The 19407-nt window shown below is 35.3% G+C and overlaps 3 protein-coding genes across 3 annotated transcripts; 1 reads left to right on the forward strand and 2 right to left on the reverse strand.

Annotated features, from left to right (window-relative positions):
* Positions 1 to 2343: 2343 nt before the first annotated feature.
* On the forward strand, positions 2344 to 9219 carry LOC21385163 (phosphomannomutase/phosphoglucomutase). The gene is made up of 18 exons (XM_010105966.2): positions 2344 to 2497; positions 3454 to 3678; positions 3938 to 4004; positions 4317 to 4500; positions 4882 to 4934; positions 5704 to 5792; positions 5933 to 6169; positions 6431 to 6495; positions 6837 to 6897; positions 6976 to 7093; positions 7169 to 7250; positions 7340 to 7412; positions 7488 to 7549; positions 7785 to 7880; positions 8037 to 8191; positions 8275 to 8371; positions 8559 to 8636; positions 8713 to 9219. Exons 1-18 carry the CDS (start codon positions 2491 to 2493, stop codon positions 8821 to 8823), a joined length of 1860 nt encoding a protein of 619 aa, XP_010104268.2. The 5' UTR covers positions 2344 to 2490; the 3' UTR covers positions 8824 to 9219.
* A 344-nt stretch (positions 9220 to 9563) lies between these two features.
* LOC21385164 lies at positions 9564 to 11873 on the reverse strand. The gene is made up of 3 exons (XM_010105967.2): positions 11588 to 11873; positions 10549 to 10945; positions 9564 to 10128 (listed from the first exon to the last, which is right to left on the reverse strand). The coding sequence occupies exons 1-3, from the start codon at positions 11745 to 11747 to the stop codon at positions 9801 to 9803; spliced, it is 885 nt and encodes a 294-aa protein (XP_010104269.1). The 5' UTR covers positions 11748 to 11873; the 3' UTR covers positions 9564 to 9800.
* Positions 11874 to 13602: 1729 nt separating this feature from the next.
* Positions 13603 to 18817, reverse strand: LOC21385165 (endoplasmic reticulum metallopeptidase 1). Its single transcript, XM_024170686.1, has 10 exons — positions 18743 to 18817; positions 18281 to 18355; positions 18056 to 18175; positions 17329 to 17493; positions 16631 to 17153; positions 16368 to 16524; positions 16168 to 16277; positions 15302 to 15414; positions 14733 to 15078; positions 13603 to 14064 (listed from the first exon to the last, which is right to left on the reverse strand). Exons 1-10 carry the CDS (start codon positions 18794 to 18796, stop codon positions 13739 to 13741), a joined length of 1989 nt encoding a protein of 662 aa, XP_024026454.1. The 5' UTR covers positions 18797 to 18817; the 3' UTR covers positions 13603 to 13738.
* Positions 18818 to 19407: the final 590 nt, after the last annotated feature.

The raw sequence follows: 19407 nt of genomic DNA on the forward strand, positions 1-19407 counted from the left end.
GAAATCAAAAGATTATACATGTTTTATGTACATGTTATGCTTAAAGTTATAGTAAGCTTTGCATTGACATATCGCATCTTCACTATTAAGATCTAAATGACTATAAGAACATTTAAGAGTGTCGTACCAACCTCTCAACCTACGGGGAGGATTTATGGCCTGGGGATGCAAACATTCAGTACCTGAGGAGGTAAAATAGGATCACAGTATAGTTGAGGACCTTGCAAACCCTCTCTACCCGTTGATCATGCGCACATCTCGGTACGTACACTCAGGCCCAAAGGAATAATAATAAAACAAGTTCATAAAAGAGCATAATTGGTACATACATTACTGATATACTTTATGCACTCTGTTTTGATTAGCGAGACTTAGTTCCTACTTACTGAGTATAAACTCACCCGCAGGATGTATTTATGTTGTAGAAAAATAACTAATCAAAGGTGAATAATAGACTGTGTGCAACAACATGCGAGCAGTGTGGAGAATGGAAAATGGATACCGCTCGCATTTTAATTCCGTAATATGTTTTGTTATGATAAGACTTTTAAATTGTATATATGCAGTTTGGTTTTAAGAAGACTGAGACTTCTTACATAATTTAAAAAAAAACAATTGTAAAATTTCAAGCGATTACATGTTGGTGAGTTTTAATAGACGCCTTTTTAGATCGGGTCGTTACAAATTGTGACGTGATCAATTAATTAATTGAGTTAATCAGTGATTAATTATATTATGAGATCAATTTTATCTTTTTATCTTTAAGGGGACGTTTGGTATGCATTAATCTTGAGGATGAGAATAGAAATATGTAAGATTACCATATTTAGTACAGAAACTCTAATTTTTAGATTCCTAAAGAAAGTGAATACCACCTAATAGAGTGATATTCATAAGCCTGAAAATCAACTAAACGTGACAATCTCACCAAAAGCTAAAAGCCACCATCATCACAGCCAGACCACAACAAAAATGGTCACAGCCACCAACGACTAGCCTCGCCCCGTGCGAATCGTCGTCAGTCAGCCTAACCATCGTCAGCCTTCGTCACGAAACCAACACCTCGCCGACCTCCGTTGTGAAACCAACTCCTACCCGGCCTCTTTCGCGAAACCCAACACCTCGCCGGCCTCCTTCGGGAGAAACACAACACATCGCCAGCCTCTGTTGCGAGAAACCCCCTAGCATCGCACACCGCCCCCTCGGTCTTAGGGCCCCCTTTCGTCGCTCGCCGCTGTCCACCCACCCCCAAATTGAGAGAGAAATAGAGAGACATATTGAGATTTAGAGGAGATTTAAGAGAGAGTGTCGGATCGGAAGAGAGAAAGATCATTAGGGACTCATTTTTTTTTTTTTGTAATTTTCATTTCATAATCAACTTTTATATTAATTTTAAAATTACCGAGTATTCGTTTTTTAACAATTTATTTTTTTCATTTATAAATCTTTTTTTTTGAAGTTTCATTAATTTTAAATTATTAAGAGAATTAATTTTTTAAAAATGTTATTTTTTCCTTATACCTTTTTTGAAAAAAAAAATCTAAAAGCGTAAAAATTATATTCTTCCAATTTTATAAAATTTAATAAATTTAAAGTATTCAAATTTATTGTTTTTATAAGAAGAATTATATTATATTATTAAGCACAACTAAACACAGTAAAATAATATTTCTAATATCATTTAAAATTTTTATGGGTATCTAAATGTGATTATGCATATTTTTTTTGGAATTATATTACCTTTAATTACTTTTTTCAGACTTTCTCAGAAGTAATGTTTTTGAATAGCCAGTGAAGTGTTGGCCGTATTTAAAATTGATCCCATTTTTATTTTTTACGTTTTTCAAGAAAGAAAAAATGAAAACGTTTTTAAAACGGCGTTTGGTGCAATAAAGATAAAAAAAGAAAATAAAAATGATTTTTTGGTTTAGTGTAAAATAAGAGAGAAATGAAAAATGACTTTTAGTTATTTTTTATTTTTTGTTTTCGTTTTCTCCTTTCTCGAGCAGAGAGAAATAGACATAGACGTTAATAGGTTTTTTATATTAAAAATAATCTCTTGATAAAATCACCAAACACATTTTTAAAAATAATTATGTCTGAGATTGAAAATATTTTTATTTTTATTTTTATACAAAAAATAAAATTATTTTGAAACGAGTTCTAAACGCACCCATTATTTGTCAAAATCACCCCAGAAACGTAGTAGCAATAACATGTCTTTGCACACGTGTAACGACATTGAGTTTCGGTCTTCACCGAACAAACAAACATAAAATGAGAATAGGAATATGAAAGAATCACAATAAAACAAAACAAAATCAAATCGTAAGAAACACCATCGCCGTTTGATTGTGAGGAAAGCTAAAGCCTAGGTAGATATTTACCTACCACCCTTTCCTTCGTCTTTTTTCTATCGACTTCTCCGTCATTCTCTTTCTCTCTCCACGTATCTTTGAAAATCCATTCGTGGGCAATCTCGTTTCGGATATGGCAGGTAAAGTTTTTGAACTAGTTCTTGTCTCTTTAATTCGTCATTTTATTTTATTTATTTATTTATTTATTTTGACTCCCCGCAGTATAGTTTCAAGCTATGGGGCTAATCAAGATATTTCGTTCTCATTTTACTGTGAAAAAAGTTTTATCTTTCCAGATATTTATTTGGGTTGAGAGTAAATTCAAGTTTGTTACTTTATTTAACTCTTGTATTAGTGATTTTGTTTTCTCTTTTAATATTTTTGGCAAGAATTTGTTGTGTGATAGTGTTTGACTAGAAATACTGTCAATTAATGAAAATGGGATTGGATTGGTTTGTGCCATGGATAGCTAGCTAGCTAGTTGCATATAAGTAAAATCTCCCATTCAATGAAGTTTGGTTGTCGTTTGTTGTTGATGTCTTACATTTTGTGGGTTTGTATAAATTGGCTCTCTGAATTTTGAGCACAGTGACATGTTGAAAGCACAAAGACTATTTTGTCAAACTGAAAAGTTCAGGAATCAAAATGTCACTAGGCTCAAACTTCAGGGACTAATAGTGCCAATAACCCTTTTCTATTGGGGTTGGGGATTGGTGCATTGCATAAGTCTAGTCTTGTTCTGGGATTTATGTGTTTTCATGTGCTGCAACATTCTTCCTAGGCTATATAGCTTATTAAGGTATTTTTTGCCTTTGTTATTTAAATTTTTTTTTTTTCGGCTAACGAAAGAAATTATAATCATATTGGATTAGTCTTTAATATGATAACTGGTTGTAACCAAGAATGATTCTTCTCCGTGTAAAAATAAAATATAAATGACTTATCAGGCAGAGTTCGCTAATGAGTATCGAATGAAAACTATGTGGACTTTGTCAATTTTATTGTCTAACATAGTGGAAAGTTAAAAATTTTAATGTTTCTAGGTAGACTGATGATAAGAAGATAATCAATTTATTGATTAAGCTTTCTTATGCAGCAATGTCAGGGAAGATTGTCCAAAATGTTTTTGTGTCACAATGGTACCAACAAAATAGACAGTCCGGCACTCAATTTCGGGGGGACCATTTTTCCCCTAATACGCGCAACTTGCTTCCCTTTCATGGGGGGAAGTTAGCATGGACTTCCATCTCTTCCATGCAATTGCGCATGTTATCAAAATACCAGAGTGGTTTTGCTAACCGGAGAACTGTTCATTGCAATGGTCTGTTCTAGACTCTCGCTATCCAATTCCAGGTTGATATCAAATGTAGAACTAATATTTAAAACATCCTATAAATACATCTTTGATCTATCGACGCCAGCTTGTATAAATTTTCCTTGCTTTCTGGTTGGTGTCTATGTTTTCATTCACTTTTTTGGATGGTCTAGGTTCCAAAGGAATTGGCTCTCTTTCTCTGTTCTTTAATGTTTACATTTTTGCTGCTTGACTTGTGTATTTCTATTTTTTTTAAAATGTCCAGCTGCTCCATCTGCTACTGCATTACCATCACTTGACAAAGTTGATTTTCTGAAGCTTCAAAATGGCAGGTATTGGCTGAATTTTCCCATGAAATCTTGTGAAAATTAAAACTTTTTTGTGCGTGACAGTTGTTTATTGCACATTAATTTATTTCTCTGTCTTATTTATTGAAGAGATGCTTTGTTTTATGTGGAAAATAGTTGTAACTCTAAAGTCTGACAATTACCCTGTCATGATCAGTCTGTCCCAACCAATGCTCTAACTTTTGATCTTTCTTAATATAAGAGATTACTATCTCTATTATGATTTTTCTTTTTCTTTTTGTTTTTTGCCACTCTTATAATCACATAATGTGCATCTTTGCTCTGATTCTTATGTAGTGATATTCGAGGTGTCGCTATTGCTGGTGTTGAGGGAGAACCAGTCAATCTCACTGAACCAGTTGCTGAAGCAATAGCTGCTGCCTTTGCTGCATGGTTAGTGGAAAAGAAGAAAGCAGATGGCTCTCGACGTTTAAGAGTTTCGGTTGGCCATGACTCTCGTATATCTGCGCAAACCTTACAGGTATTTTTCCTTGGAAGTGTCAGTGGCTTAATGTTCACAAATATTTCACTACCCTTTTAGTATTTTTTTTTTCCTTGGAATGTTTACAAATATGCCAATAACATTTCTTATGGTGTTTAATATTTTCTTCCATCTTTCCTTTAGTATTCCCTGAGTAAATTTTCTAAGAGAATTACTTAAACTCCTAAGAGATATGACATTTGTATATTATAGATAGGAAATGTTCAAATAACAACTTAAGTAAGAACTATGTCAGCATAAGAATTTTTTTCTTTCAGTCATTATGGGTAATTTTCTGTCTTAAGTTTTGATAGTAGGAAGATGCCTATGGAATTTGAACGTTTTCTTCAATTACTAAAGGTTTAATTATCCAACTTCCAGGATGCAATTTCACAAGGAATCTCTGGAGCTGGCCTGGATGTTGTTCAATATGGGTGAGCAATCACTGTAATCAATATTAATCTTCTTGCTGGTAGACACATATAGGAGATCCTAAGGTCAAAGGCTTGGAACGGATCATTTTTAAGCATGATGGACTTGTGCATAACTCGGTGAAGTTTGAGTCGCTTTGGATTTTAAGTGCTCATATTTTCTAGCTTTATGATCCAAAGTGGCAATTTGAAGGCCGTTGATAGTGCTGAATTGCATCTACATTTAGAGGTTACAATTGAGAATCTTAACTTAATTTTTTTTTTTTCTCAATTTATGGCCTTTCCATATGCTTGAGATAGAGTAGACTGAAAAGTTAATAGTGTGCTCTTACGTGTTTAGTACTTGCAATTGACAATAATAAATTTCTAAATTTGGTCACCGGTCAATCAATATGGCCGCAATTAGGCTGACCAATTAATTGTCTGATGCTTTGTTCTGTCTCTTGTGATTGGCTAGTTCCTAGTTGCCTATCTTGAGATCATAGTTTGGGTTCAAATGGTAAAGAAATTATACTAGACTGAGGGTTGGCCTAAGACTGCTTGGTCTGGTGGCACTGGGGAGTTTGGGCGGGATGGGGTTTGGGGGGAGGTTGTGGATTCGATCCTGTGTTGTATCCAAAAAAGAAAGTATACTAGACCGAGGTTTGCATTTTGATTTTCTTTTGAATCAAGGCCTAGACACATAAGTCATCAATAACTTTTAATGTTCTCTTGCTGCTATTTATGGCAAGAAACAAGCCATTTATGACATCTGTTGTTTGCCTTTGTGCAGACTAGCATCTACACCAGCTATGTTTAATAGCACAATAACAGAAGATGATACTTTTTTATGTCCGGTTGACGGGTCCATAATGATAACAGGTGGTTTATTTGTTCTGTTAAATTTATGATATTAATTCATCTTACACTGCTGAAAAAGTGTAATTATAGTCTCAAGATGTATAACTAATTTATGATATTATTTTTATTTATTTATTTATTTATTTTTTGGATGCTGACAGCTAGTCATCTACCTTACAACCGGAATGGATTCAAATTTTTCACAAATTCTGGAGGCCTTGGAAAAGCGGACATAAAAGATATCTTGGAACGTGCTGCTGATATATATAGAAATTTTACAGCCGAAGGGCTGACTATTTCCAAGGAAAAAGCTTCTGCATCAGTAAAGAGAGTTGATTACATGACTCTATATACAGCTGATCTCGTAAAGGCAGTTCGGAAAGCTGCAGGAAATATAGGTATCTCTGAAATGTTTCATCAAAGTGGAGATGTATTTAGAGATCAAAATATCTTTTACCTTCTTGAGAAGGGCCAAAATTTGAGCAGCTCGGAATTTTATTCTTGTCCCACTACCCCTATATTATGATGGTTTTTATTTCTAATCAACTGGGGTTACTGGCTTTTCCTGGAAATGGAAAATTTAATTGCTTGCGTTTGGGGTGAGATGTTTTTATTTGCTAATTTTTTGTTTTGTTTTGTTTTGTTGTGTCGAATCTCAGAGAAGCCATTGGAGGGATTCCACATTGTTGTTGATGCAGGGAATGGTGCAGGAGGGTTTTTTGCAGTAAGTTTCATTTTCAAGCTTATATGGAGTTTAATTTCTCATCACTGTAACTTGCAAGGTTCTATTTGATGATAATTAACATTACTTTTTTATGGGATTCCAACCAAACTGATGAGAACAGTTTTACCACGTTTCTTTTACTCCAAGCTTCTGAAGGTTGGATGTGCAGGTTTTCTCCATTGTGCATGCAACTTTCTAATTGATATATACAATATATTTTTTTGTTTAGCTCATTGATCATTCTAGAGACTTTATGCTTTCGATGATGTAAATTAATTCTTATTTATTTGGGGTGTGCCATGTGCATTTGATTGACGCATTAAAACATGTATCTTTACCAGGCTAAGGTGCTTGAGCCTCTGGGGGCAGTTACATCTGGTAGTCAGTTTTTGGAGCCGGATGGTAATATTTAAATCTCAGGCTTTCCTTTTTCTCCCTTGGTTTGGATTGTTCTTCAGCAAAAGTCTGTTTTCCCATCAGGTATGTTCCCGAATCATATTCCAAACCCAGAGGACAAGACGGCAATGAAAGCTATTACTAAGGCAGTCCTTGATAACAAGGCTGATTTGGGGATCATCTTTGATACAGATGTTGACAGGTAATTCTTCTTTCCAACTCGCATAATTTTCTTGGCACCACTATAGGATAATTTTTAATCAAGCATTTCTTTTAGATCTGCTGCCGTGGATTCCACTAGTCGTGAATTCAATAGAAATCGTCTGATTGCCCTGATGTCTGCCATTGTTCTTGAGGAAGTAAGGTTTTTCTCTTCAGCTCCTTTTAAGGGTATTGTACTCTTGTTTCATGAATCTAAACTGTCTTTTTCTTTTTGGTGTTCCCCCAGCATCCAGGAACAACTATTGTTACAGACAGTGTGACTTCATACGGCCTGACCACGTTTATTGAGAAGAAACTCGGTACAACGTAATTTGAACTGGAGTAACATTTTTCTTTGTATTTTTGAATGTACTATAATATTCTATTCCTTCTAGGGGGGAAGCATCATCGCTTCAAAAGAGGCTACAAAAATGTCATTGATGAAGCGATTCATTTGGTAGGACACATCTCTATCCGCCCGATTTCTACTGTTTAGGATATATTGTCACAAGATATTTTTATCATATTAGGAGTTTGAATGCATGAATTATAAAATGGATCCAATAACTGGAATTTAGAATGGTAGTTGAGAAGTGATTCATTATTAGTTCAGAGTGCCAAATTTTCAACTGGGGCAATTTTTATTTTGTACCATTTGACTTATTAACTGAAGTTTATTGAATGTCTGACAGAACTCCGTTGGTGAGGAATCACATCTGGCTATTGAGACTAGTGGTCATGGAGCCCTCAAGGAGAATCATTGGCTTGATGATGGGGCATACCTCATGGTAGGCTTTTGATAGAACATTGCTGCATCTTGCACAATTGATTGGCAATCGAACCTTGAACTTGGATTCAGACGAGAACATATATTTTTGATTTTCGTATGATATTGTTTAGACTGTCTTGGTTTACTTGAGAGTATTTTCGTATGTTCTTTGCAGGTCAAAATCTTGAATAAACTTGCTTCAACCAGGGCTTCAGGACAGGGTCATGGCAGCAAAGTTTTGACTGATCTTGTAGATGGTCTGGAGGAACCAGCTGTTGCTGTGGAATTGAGATTAAAGATCGATCAAAATAATCCGGATCTTAAAGGAGGGTATGTTACTGCTAATGTATTAGTTTCGTTTTATAAACTTGGTTCTTGTGTTTTGCTGTGAACTAATAGATTAGTGCTCCCAGATCATTCCGAGAGTACGGAGAAGCAGTGTTGAAACTGTTGGAGAACTCTATTGATTCTGATCCAAAGCTTCAAAAAGCCCCCGTGAATTATGAAGGCGTAAGTTCAACCTGGATTAGTCCTGCAGTCTTTCAAGCCATCTTGTTTAAGGATATGTCCTGGAAGCAATTTGTCACTGCAATAATTAGTTACACCTATTTCTTGGTCAACTCAATAGGATTTCTTTTGAGGTTGTTATACTTTATTAACTTGCCTCGTTCATTTTTTAAATTGCTTTCACTAACAGGTTCGAGTTTCCGGATTTGGTGGTTGGTTCCTTCTTAGACTGTCGCTTCATGATCCTGTGCTTCCCCTTAACATCGAGGTAAAGATTCCTTTCTGGTCGTCTGCTTAGGCTGTAGCTGTAGTAATGTTTGGCTAATGCAATTTCGATACTTTAGGCACCAAGCCATGATGATGCTGTGAAGCTCGGATTCGTTGTGCTTGCTGCTGCCAAGGAGTTTGCGGCTTTGGATACATCTGCTCTGGACAAATTCGTCCAAGGATCATAACCCGTCCTCTGACAAATCAGCAAATCCTCATCTTCCTTGGCATCTTTCTGTTGCAACTTCTTCCGCTTCTGATGGTTCTGCGGTTTTAGCTGTAAAAGTTGTGTCTTTGCAAATACCTGTCTACCAAAATCACTAAAGGGTCATCGCACTAGTTTGAGTTCACACCCTTAGGATTATAGAGTAAGTGAAATCATCAGATTTCTGATGGCATCTTCTACTTTGAGAACGTTATCATATTGGCTGCAGCAATAAATGACAAATTTTGTTTGGTTTGCCAATGTAAGCTTCTTGTCATCAATTTAATCTGGATATTGCTCTCCCGTACAGTTGTCTTGGTAACCAAAGACATCAGAGACAATGTATCCTTGACAAATAGAAACCCTCAGAAAATTCTTTGGCTGGTTAGTGAAGAAAATTCACCGTTAAGAGTGCTATTTTAAACCGTCAGATCTTTATAAAAAATATGCATTACCGGTAAGGATACCAAAGAAAGCTGTGGTATATCTTACTATATAGAGCCTTAGGTAATGAGAGTGAAAAGCTGCCATAGATCGATAATAATGCCCTTTCCCCTCTTACCCGTTTCGGATTGTTTACTTGCTTGCAACAGGAATTGTGGACATGTTCACAACTAATACATTGGGGCTTTCCTTTAAAGAAAAAATAGTACACCGGGAGCAATGTTTATTTGGCATCAAGAGATCAATAATAAAATGTAAACTTGGCATGACACAGAGATGGACTAAATAATCATGGCAAACAACCTTACAAGCAAGGATGTCCAGCCCCACTAGCTAAATTTAGCTTAGCGCAATTATAAAATTGGTGTCTATTAAAGAAACGACCAAGTTGTTATGAAGACTGGCCACTAGACTTGTGGCAAGCCCCTTTTTGCATACATATATACATATGCTAATCTTAAATACCCCCCCCCTCTCTCTTTTTTTTCTTCTTTTTTCTTTTTTGAGTTTTTTTCCCTAGTTTTTCATATGAACATGCTCCTGAAGATCCAAGTTTTTAGCAGTGGTAGGAGTTTTAAGAAGTTTCATCATGAAATTGAACTTAACATCCGGAGAAGTTCTTGGTTGGGGCCAATTTGCTCCTTCTGGCACCTTGATACATTTGAAGCCCCGACCCTTATACAGCTTTGTGGCTGCAGGATTCTTCAGATCGCAGTGCAAAGCAATGGCACGGCAGCCCCAGCTCCGGGCTTGAGCTTCTGCCTTTGCTACGAGCCTTTTAGCTATTCCTTTCCGTCGAAATTTTTCCCGAACAGCAACATTTGAAATGTATGCAATTCCGGTCCTGCAATGAATGCATGCATTTTAAGTGGGACAGTACAACTTTTTTTTTTTTGGGTAGAAGGAAGGGAGAAAAAACTAGTTGAACCATACGTTTTGGTGCATTTGACATGGCATACATTGTGTGCGAGAGCGAATTTATAAAAGATTTATTGTGAGTTTATAACTAGTAAGAGCCAGAGAGCTAATTGCAGAAACGTAAAAGCACCTTGCGCATAAGTCCTAACAGAGAAAAAAAAATACATTTAATGAAATGTTAACGGCCTCTTGAAAAAAGGGAATTGGAAGTTCAGGACAGGTTCCTTATGAGATTGTATAAAAGTACTCACGTCCATAATTCTGTTGCAATTCGAAACTCAGATAGCAGAAAGAATTTAATAACCCCCCAAGGAACATTAACTAAAACCAGATTTGATGGACTCACCTTCTTTGCCTGAGGGGTCCTTTTCTTGGGAGAAAATCCGCCACGGTATCAACTGTCAAAATTCCAGCCACATACCCCCTATTGAGACTGATTTTAACGTTAAAACCACCGATCCTCAAATCTTCTGTTCCAAGGAGGAAAGTTTCATCCATCGAGCTACCAATCACCGCAACCAAGCAAGTTCTCCTGCAACCATTAGGTAGAGAAAATCCGGCTAGCATCCCCATGAGCCTGTCGATCCTCAGCATGAAATCTAAAGGGAAAGAATATTCGGGGAAGAAGGAGCGACAATGCGTCTCAGCCACTTCCCAGCAGTCCTCTAACCTGGCCTCCCGGACAACAATCTCGGGAGACACGGTTGGAAACAAGTCAACCACTTGACTAGCTCCGCAAATTCCTACACCCACAAACCAGAATTTTATCACCAAATGGAACATCAAAACTGAAAATTCCAAACACACTATGATTTTCTTGTCTCTCCAATTATTCTTCCGTTCTCGTGTTATCTGAAATAATTCTGTGTTTAATTGCAAAACCAAAAAGGAAAAGCAACCCAAGCTCTATTAATTTCGCTAGAACATAAAGAAGAGCCAAAACATATGCAAAACAAACGAAGTTGCTATTAAACGGAATATAATAAAAGAGCACTAAAATCTCCAATATTAAGCAAAAATGAAGCTACTAAGGCCTCGTTCATTTTGCCGATTCGAATTTAGAATTCGAGTTTTGCTACAGTAAAAAGCTCTCAGAAACAGTCACATCTAATTTTTTTACTACAGTAAAAAGCTCTCACACAAAATCACATCTCAACTCGAATTACAAACTCGAATCAGCGAAGTGAACGGGCCCTAAATAAACCTTGACGAATTCAAATTTCAACTTAAGACCATCATCAAAGACATGGATTTCCCTACTAATGCTGATAGAACAACAATTGAATCAAATAGCTTAAACGAAAATGAGTAAAAACAGCCCAAAATCTGAAATTGAATCCATAATCGGAGAAAACAGCAAAACGATGGAGAATCGCGAAAGGTACCTGATTTAGAGAGAGAAAGAAGAGAGAAGTCATCAGAGGAGTGAGGAACCCTAGATGAAGAAGCAAAAGGGATTGGTTTCTTGAGATTGAGAGAAGAGGGAAAGGAGGTCTTGGCGGAGCAGTTAATGGCGGTTGGGGAAGCCAATATTCCCATCGCCATCGTCCCGATTTCTTGGAGGATTTTCTCTCTCCTCTCCTCTGCTCTCTCTCTCTGACTTCTCGAGAGAATGAGAATCCAACAGCATTCTTCTTTTTTTCTTTTCTTTGTTTTTTCAATTTTTTTTTTTTTTTTTTTTTCAAGAGAGTTTTGTTTTGTATTGTAGTTGAGAGAGATGACAAAGGTGCTGTGATTTTTTTAGTTACAGATTCACTTTGAACCTTACATTCCCCGACAGGAACTGTTGTATTTGGGATTTTAAGTGCGTTTAGAATTTATTTTAAAATAATTTTATTTTTTTATAAAAATAAAAATAAAAATATTTTTAATTTTAAATATAAATTATTTTTAAGAATGCGTTTGGTAATTTTATTAAGAGATTATTTTCAATATAAAAAAATCTATTAATGTCTCTCTGTGCTCGAGAGAGAAGAAAACGGAAACAAAAAATAAAAAAACGACTAAAAGTTGTTTTTCATTTCTCTCTCATTTTATACTAAACCAAAAAAATCGTTTTCATTTCTATTTTTTATCTTTAATTGTGTTAAACGTCATTTCTCTCATATTTTCATTTTTTCTTTCTCAAAAAGTGTAAAAAATAAAAATAAAATCAACTTCAAACACAACCTTTATTTTGATTCGTCCTTATATTTTAGGGAGTAAAAAAGTAAAACCACAGTTTTATTGGGGTTAGCTTAAAGTACTCAAGAGTGTTAAATACAGAGTCTACAGACATAGTAGAGATTCTTTTTCATATGCTATTTCACTCTATCAAACAAACTAAACTTAATAATAATAAAGATTCTTTAGTATGTATGGTATATTGGTAAGTTAGGTTTTTCTAATTGTTAGATATGATCTGTATATCTTTTGATTTTTACGTAATTTTATGTAGATCTGACAAATAAAAAACCTGACCTATTGATATAGTAGCGTACTAAAAAGGTCTCAACAAACTATTTCTTTTAAGTTTATTTACAAGAGTGTAATTCATTTCTTTTGCTGTAAGTAATTTATATTTTTGAACGGTAAAAAGTTTTTATGAATAAAATCTCGTTCAATTTTAGTATAATTTGATTTTGATATTATTTGTGATTTAAAAATACATATTATGCAGATACCAAAAAAAGAACTATATATTACTATATATTATTTCGAGAAAATTATATATATCAGTGGAATTATTGAAAAAATTAGAAAAATTTGCTTTAATACTTAATATTTCTTCTTGATATTTTTGAAAGCCGAAAGGTTAATTTCAGACACTGAAAAGCGAAAAACTATCGATTCAGAACCGACAAAAAACCCTAGTAAAGATAATCTACTACACACATATCTTATATTTCAAGCGAGTGACGTTTTCATGAATCAAATAAAGATGTTGGTCGGGCTATTCGTCAGAGAAATTTCTGAACATAACATGGATTGTTGCAAATGTAATGTTGTAGCGCATCACACGGCGAAGGCAGTAGTCATTGTGTGTAAAAGAAAGGGAAAATCAATCAGAGAGAACTTGTGAAGCGACTTCTTCAGCTAGTAATACGGAAATTTTCTGTGGTAGATTACTTGAAAATATTCTATCGGTGAGACACAATTACGATCCATCAGATCAATGAAATTATTAACAGTAAGACGAGCCAATAAAACTTGATAAAAATCCGATAGTTAAAAACTGTGTCCAATCAATAAGGTATTTGTTTTAAACCCTGTCACAAATTTATCTCCTTGAAAATTTCTCAGACACAGAAAGGGATGGAGTAAATTTGTGAGAGAGGACAAAGAATAATCAGTTGGGAAGGAGAAAATGGGCTTTGAAAGTGCAGTATGGAATTATCTGCATATGTGTGATCCGAAAATAGATCAATTATTTATTTATTTATTTTTGGACAAGATGTAATTATCGTGGTATATATGAAACTCAAATACATTTTTCACTCCTCACCGAAAAAAAAATGGGAAAAAAAATAATTTCATTCCTTTGGTATGAAATTTCGCTAAAAGTTAACTGGCAGGTTACTTAAGAATGCCAACGTGTGAGGAGACGTAGACTTGCCGAACTGCGAACACCATGCAGGAAGCTTGGAAAGAACTCTTTCAACTTTTGGTGTAACTATGTTCAAATCAGTTCTGAGCTTTAGAAGGAGGCGGTCCTGTCCGTTCCCGTGGATGGTGTCCGTTGACCGTGAAGAATTCTTGCTCCAGAAAAGTGTGAGATCAAACTTTGTTGGCGCATTCTTGCCCCCGGAAAACTGAATAATGTGCCATCCCTCGACACCGCTCTTGTTGCCAACCGGAACTAATTCCTCCGAGTTTCCTGCATCTGCGAGGATAATGATGGATAAGTCTATTAGTCATACGAGCCTTTTATAAGACGATGATTCTAGATGTGGACAGATATAATTTATGTCAATTGTATCTCAAATTGTTAACCGAGAGCATCTCCAATGTAGTTGTCCTTTTCTAAAACATTCCAAAATTACGAATCTACTTTTAAAAATTCTAAAACTTAATAATTATGACAGAAAGTACATATAAACATTTCAAATAAAATTATGCATTAGAGCACAAAATAAAATAGGATATTCAATATGCCATTTTTACACCTTTAAGTGTCAAATATGGCATTGGCATTGGAGTGGGTCTGACTCATGGAACTGTTATGACCTTGTCTATGCAAAGTTCACTGGAAATTCTGAACAAGGTCAAAACTTGACCTTCATGGCAAAGGCACAATATCCTCTACCAAGACTCGTAGAGATGCGCATACATACGTACACACAATCTTCTTATAACTTGCATTAAAGAAGTAATTTGGATAATATTACACAGATAAAATGCAACTTCTACCATTTTCAAATTATGCCAACAAAAAGGGCAAAAAAAAAAAAAAAAAAAAAAAAAAAAAAAAAAAAAAAAAAAAAAAAAAAAAAAAGAAAAAAAAAAAAACGGACAAACAGAAGAAGAAGGTATCATATAAGTTTGACATACCTTTCAATGCAAAGTCTTCTATTTCCTCAAAGTTGATCGCGAGAGACCAGCGTGTTGAGCTTTTTGTATCAATGGAAACTTGTGTGATTCTTTTATGCTGATTAGTATCACTGTCAACATTCAACAAAGGCACATCCGATTTGCTCCATCCATCTTCATTTTCATTGTAAGCCCAACAACCGTATTTGACCGAAAAAGTAACGAAATCAACAACTTTATCTCTGCCACATATGAAACCTTCGTTAACCTGTTCAACTTCTTTTGTCAACTTTCCAGGAGTTGTAGAAAATATAGATACAAAAGAGCTAGGATCTTCCTTTCCTGTCGAATCCACAACTTGTACAACCTGAACAACATACGAAAGTCAGTTCTCCACAGAAGTAATACCGTTAAAAATGACATGCGTTTAAATGTAAAAGAGAGAGAATCTACAGTCTATTGGCACAGTTTAGAAATTCAACTTCAATTTGCCTTTGGCGTCACTGTTAATAAAGAAAGTTTATAGCTTAAAATACAAAGCAAAAACTAGTACAAATTACAATTTATAAAACTTGTTTATGGAAACTTACATTAACAGCTCTGGCAATGTCGTTGGTAAATGGTGGCACTATGCCCGATGCAACCACTGCGATTGAGAGACCGAACACCAAGCATGCTGAGAGGATAATCAATCTCTTTACACCTAGAGATCAATTTTCACCATATGGTTCAGCCGCAAAGGAAAATATGACAAAGTTAAGAGGGAAAAACGAAGTGTTAATCATAAGAAATAAATTAACTTAAACTTTCTCACACTGATAATGCACACAATATTACTTGGGAACTCTAGAAAAGCCTTAAAATCCTAATTAACTGAAGCTGAAAACAAATTTAGCAGAAAATGGCAGTGTAAATTCTAAATCGCGATGAAATCTTATAGCAGGCAGTTTCAGAATGCCAAAATCCATCTTCGTCACAAAGTGAATTAATGAAATAATGAGAATACTAGAAGACAACCAAAAGAAATCAGAATATTTTAACGGTCCATGGTTATGTCTTAATTCTTATTGGGATGATATAGAGCAGTGGTTTAAGAAGCTCATCACAGATGTGGAGCTAAATTTGTTCTAACTTCAATCTGTAATACATTCTCAAACCCAGATTCATTTTAGTTTATTATATATAATGCTGTTGAGGTCCAAATTCCCACCTTGGAATCTGACCTGAACTGAACCCAACGTAAACAATATGGTAGCATGTTATCTTTCCAAAAAGTAAAACATATAACAATAACAAAACCAATCTTAAAAACATGGAAACATAATAAAGCCATTTTGGGCAGCAACTGAAGAAAAGTTGAACATATGAGAAACAATGAAACCAATCTTAAAAACGTGGAAACAAAAGAAAGCCATTTTGCACAGAAACCAAAGAAAATGTATGTGAGGAACAAAACCTGAAAGATGAACGTATGAAAGGAGATAAACCAGAGTTAGGCACACGACAACTGCAACGAAAATAGCAACTATAACATTCCCAAGCCACTCAGGAGTGCTACCAGGGTTCCTGCAAGCAAATACAAGTAAACTATTATTTAACTATAACAAAACATTGATTTGATTCTTATATTCGCAATAAAACTACATTATAATTTACCTGTCAAAGCGAACCCAAGTTGCAATCATTGTGCCCACCAACCGGATAAAAGTTCCAGATGATATTAATATCGGCGGAGCCAGGCCAATCAGGAGGGTTGCAAGTTTCAGAGGCTTTGGCAATCGAGCTGGGCTTAGAGTAGCTTCAAGCAGGCCGTCTGGATTCCACAGCATAATAAATCCAAAAATGTTGGTGAGATGCAAATATGAGATATGTTTAAATCAAAGACGAGCAAGATAAGATAGTTGTAAACCCATACATACATGCAAATGTTGGTGGAACCAGCCAAACAAGAGCCAGATATGATGAACCGACTTTATAATAATTTCCAAGAATGAGAAGAAAGAGCCACTGAACAGATCCAGCTTTATAGAGCCATCTTTCGGCCTCTAACTTGACTGAATAAGCTTGAATAATAGGAGAGAGCTGCTTTCTCTTGGAATATACTTTTGATAAATATGCTCTCAGAATGAGATAACCTATATATTGGCCGGTTAACGCGCCAACAAGAGATGGTGCGGCAAACAACCCAAATACTAGCCACGGGCTTGCGACATAAGGTGTTGGAAATGAAGATACAAGGGGCAGGGTGAAGGCCAAAAAAACAGCTAAACCTATAGCGAAAATCCACATAAGGATAATACTTAAACACGACAAAGTGAATGAAACTGCAGCTGAATAACCACCAATAAGTAACGACGTTGCCCAAATCAGAAGTGATTGCATTATCACTGAATTATAAAGCAAATTTGCAAAGCGTTGTCGGAATACGATCATATATGTCCCCTGATATTGCAATAAGTGTTAGAACCACGTTGTGAACTTGAAATATGAAGATAGATGTATACTTTTACCACAGCCACCTCGGTTCCAAAAGAGGCAAAGGAAGGTAGAAGGTGAAAGAGAGATGAGATCAAGTCCTAAAACAAGAAGCATAAAGATGTTGCAGTTGTAAATATACCAAAATGTCAAAATATATCGCACTGCTGTGGCCAGTGTTTTCCTCTTCTTCCACTGCACTGGATTTTGGAAGATGAGAAGATCTAGCAGTCTGAAGCAGAAAAGCAAGCATATTTTCTCCAAGGTGTTGAAGAGATCCTGGTTTCAGGAGTTCAAATTTGTCATTCTGCATGATTTAAAAAAAAAAAAAAAGAAGAAAAAATAATTAACATATTTAAACCAATATGAGCTTCAAACAACCCCAATAAAATTGCATATATGTATGCTAGGCACTTTGTTTACTGATACGTGGAACAAGAGTGCAAATCAAATAGTTTCTCAACTTCCAATGCTTATATTAAAATTCAATAATGGCATGCCACGTAAATAATTTAGTGCTATCGCCATCATTCATGTGATCAGTATCCTGATTGCCTAGAAAAACTAGGTATCTTAGAGCCAAGATAACTTGCAAAGCTAGCACATCCAGAGACCACTTCCTATCTCATCATAGTTCCGTCACCTACCAATTTATCTCATCCACTCCATCCACTTACAAAGACAAAGTTCATCACTCTTAACATACAAAGAAGCAGCAAAATGTTGTCATTTCTTCATATTAACCCCCATTAAACATCTTTTCCAACGTCACTCCACTAAAAGAACTAAACTGAGAATTTGCATGAGCAGGAATAAAAAAAAGGAGGAAAAAAGTACATATTTCAGATATTAAGGGAGCATAAGAAAACCTTAGTGTGATAGACTGCAGTATTATCCGTGTAAGCAAAGTCAAGTCCTGAAAGGCCAGCAACCTCTTTGTATACTTGGAAATCTGTAGCAGATTTTACAGCCCCAGAAGAAAATAGATCCTGTTACACCAAAATTACTCAGACATAAGAATTTTTCCACAACAGCTATGCATTGGCCGTTAAAAATATAGGAGAAGAATTATCAAAAAGAAAATAGCATGAAACCTGAGCTATAATCTGGCCAGAGGGATATTTTGCTACCATCGCAAAGTTCTCAATAGCCCACGGATTAGGACCAGCCTATCACACGAAAAAGAACAAATAAACAAATAACAAAAAAAGAATTTAATGTTAAAACATCCTGGGGTAAATAAAAGAACTTAAGAGATGTAGATACATAACCAAAGAGATATCTTATAAATATAGTTTATATTAAAAAAAAAAAAATCATCAGACAAAGCCAGGGACTGATCTACTAGGGAAATGCACAAGTTATGCTGCCGAGGGAAAAAAAAAAAGAGCTTTACATTAACGGTCGACATTTCAGTGCCATTGTATCTAAAAGTTATAGGAATAAACAAAACTGACACCGTACAGTACCATATAATGTCCTACACAGTACATGACAACCGCAGAGTCACATAGCATTGGATCCCCAGAGAAAAAAAAAATGAAATTCTACAAAACCTGAAATATGCTAGATTTTCCTCCAATACCCATCGCCTCCAAATCAATCGCCATGCGAATAGTTTTACTCCAGGGATGCTGCGGGAAAAAGTTCAAAAGGGTAAGAGACGATTTAAGACACTTGTACATATAGAGATAGAACTTACAACTGAAAGATATCACAAGCATTTTATTTTCATTTAATGTCCGTTGTTCATACATTAAGAGAGAGCTCATGATTTTTCATATGAGCCTAACCCTGTACACTAAGTGCTAGCAATTGCATATTCTCAAAATGATTGTACACCTCGTCCAAGAAACATAAATAGGCGAATCACGTCTCTTTTCAGGCTATTATATATTATGATCCTATGACTTCCTTCTTTTCAGTCAACTTTCTAGCTGAGCTATTATCACTACTTGAATCATCATTTCACAAACTATTATCATTGTTTTGATGTCTAGTTTCACATCTAAAGCAGCTGCTGAGTGCATAAAAAATAATAGAACTCAATACACCGCTATGCAGTCCATAGAAAAACACTTTCACGGGTTTGTCTGTATTGCAGAATACTAGATAGGCAATCAAAAATTCTTATTCTGAGTCCATTCAATATCGTAGCTTATAGCATAGAAAAATAGTACAATCTTACAGTATGAAACATTTTTTTAGGGGAAAAAAAAAA

This window comes from Morus notabilis, unplaced genomic scaffold (genome assembly GCF_000414095.1).
Source record: "Morus notabilis unplaced genomic scaffold, ASM41409v2 Scaffold1910, whole genome shotgun sequence".
Lineage (NCBI taxonomy): Eukaryota > Viridiplantae > Streptophyta > Magnoliopsida > Rosales > Moraceae > Morus > Morus notabilis.

Coding starts and splice junctions, on each gene's coding strand:
- LOC21385164 (XM_010105967.2), bottom strand. CDS start 11,747: ATGGCGATGGGAATATTGGCTTCCCCAACCGCCATTAACTGCTCCGCC. Junction 10,946..11,587: donor TCTTTCTCTCTCTAAATCAG/GTACCTTTCGCG, acceptor TTGTGGGTGTAG/GAATTTGCGGAGCTAGTCAA. Junction 10,129..10,548: donor GGACCCCTCAGGCAAAGAAG/GTGAGTCCATCA, acceptor CATTCATTGCAG/GACCGGAATTGCATACATTT.
- LOC21385163 (XM_010105966.2), top strand. Junction 4,501..4,881: donor TATCTGCGCAAACCTTACAG/GTATTTTTCCTT, acceptor TCCAACTTCCAG/GATGCAATTTCACAAGGAAT. Junction 7,094..7,168: donor TTTGATACAGATGTTGACAG/GTAATTCTTCTT, acceptor CATTTCTTTTAG/ATCTGCTGCCGTGGATTCCA.
- LOC21385165 (XM_024170686.1), bottom strand. CDS start 18,796: ATGGCGATTGATTTGGAGGCGATGGGTATTGGAGGAAAATCTAGCATA. Junction 18,356..18,742: donor GAAAATCTAGCATATTTCAG/GTTTTGTAGAAT, acceptor TTCGTGTGATAG/GCTGGTCCTAATCCGTGGGC. Junction 15,415..16,167: donor TTCATACGTTCATCTTTCAG/GTTTTGTTCCTC, acceptor ATTGATCTCTAG/GTGTAAAGAGATTGATTATC.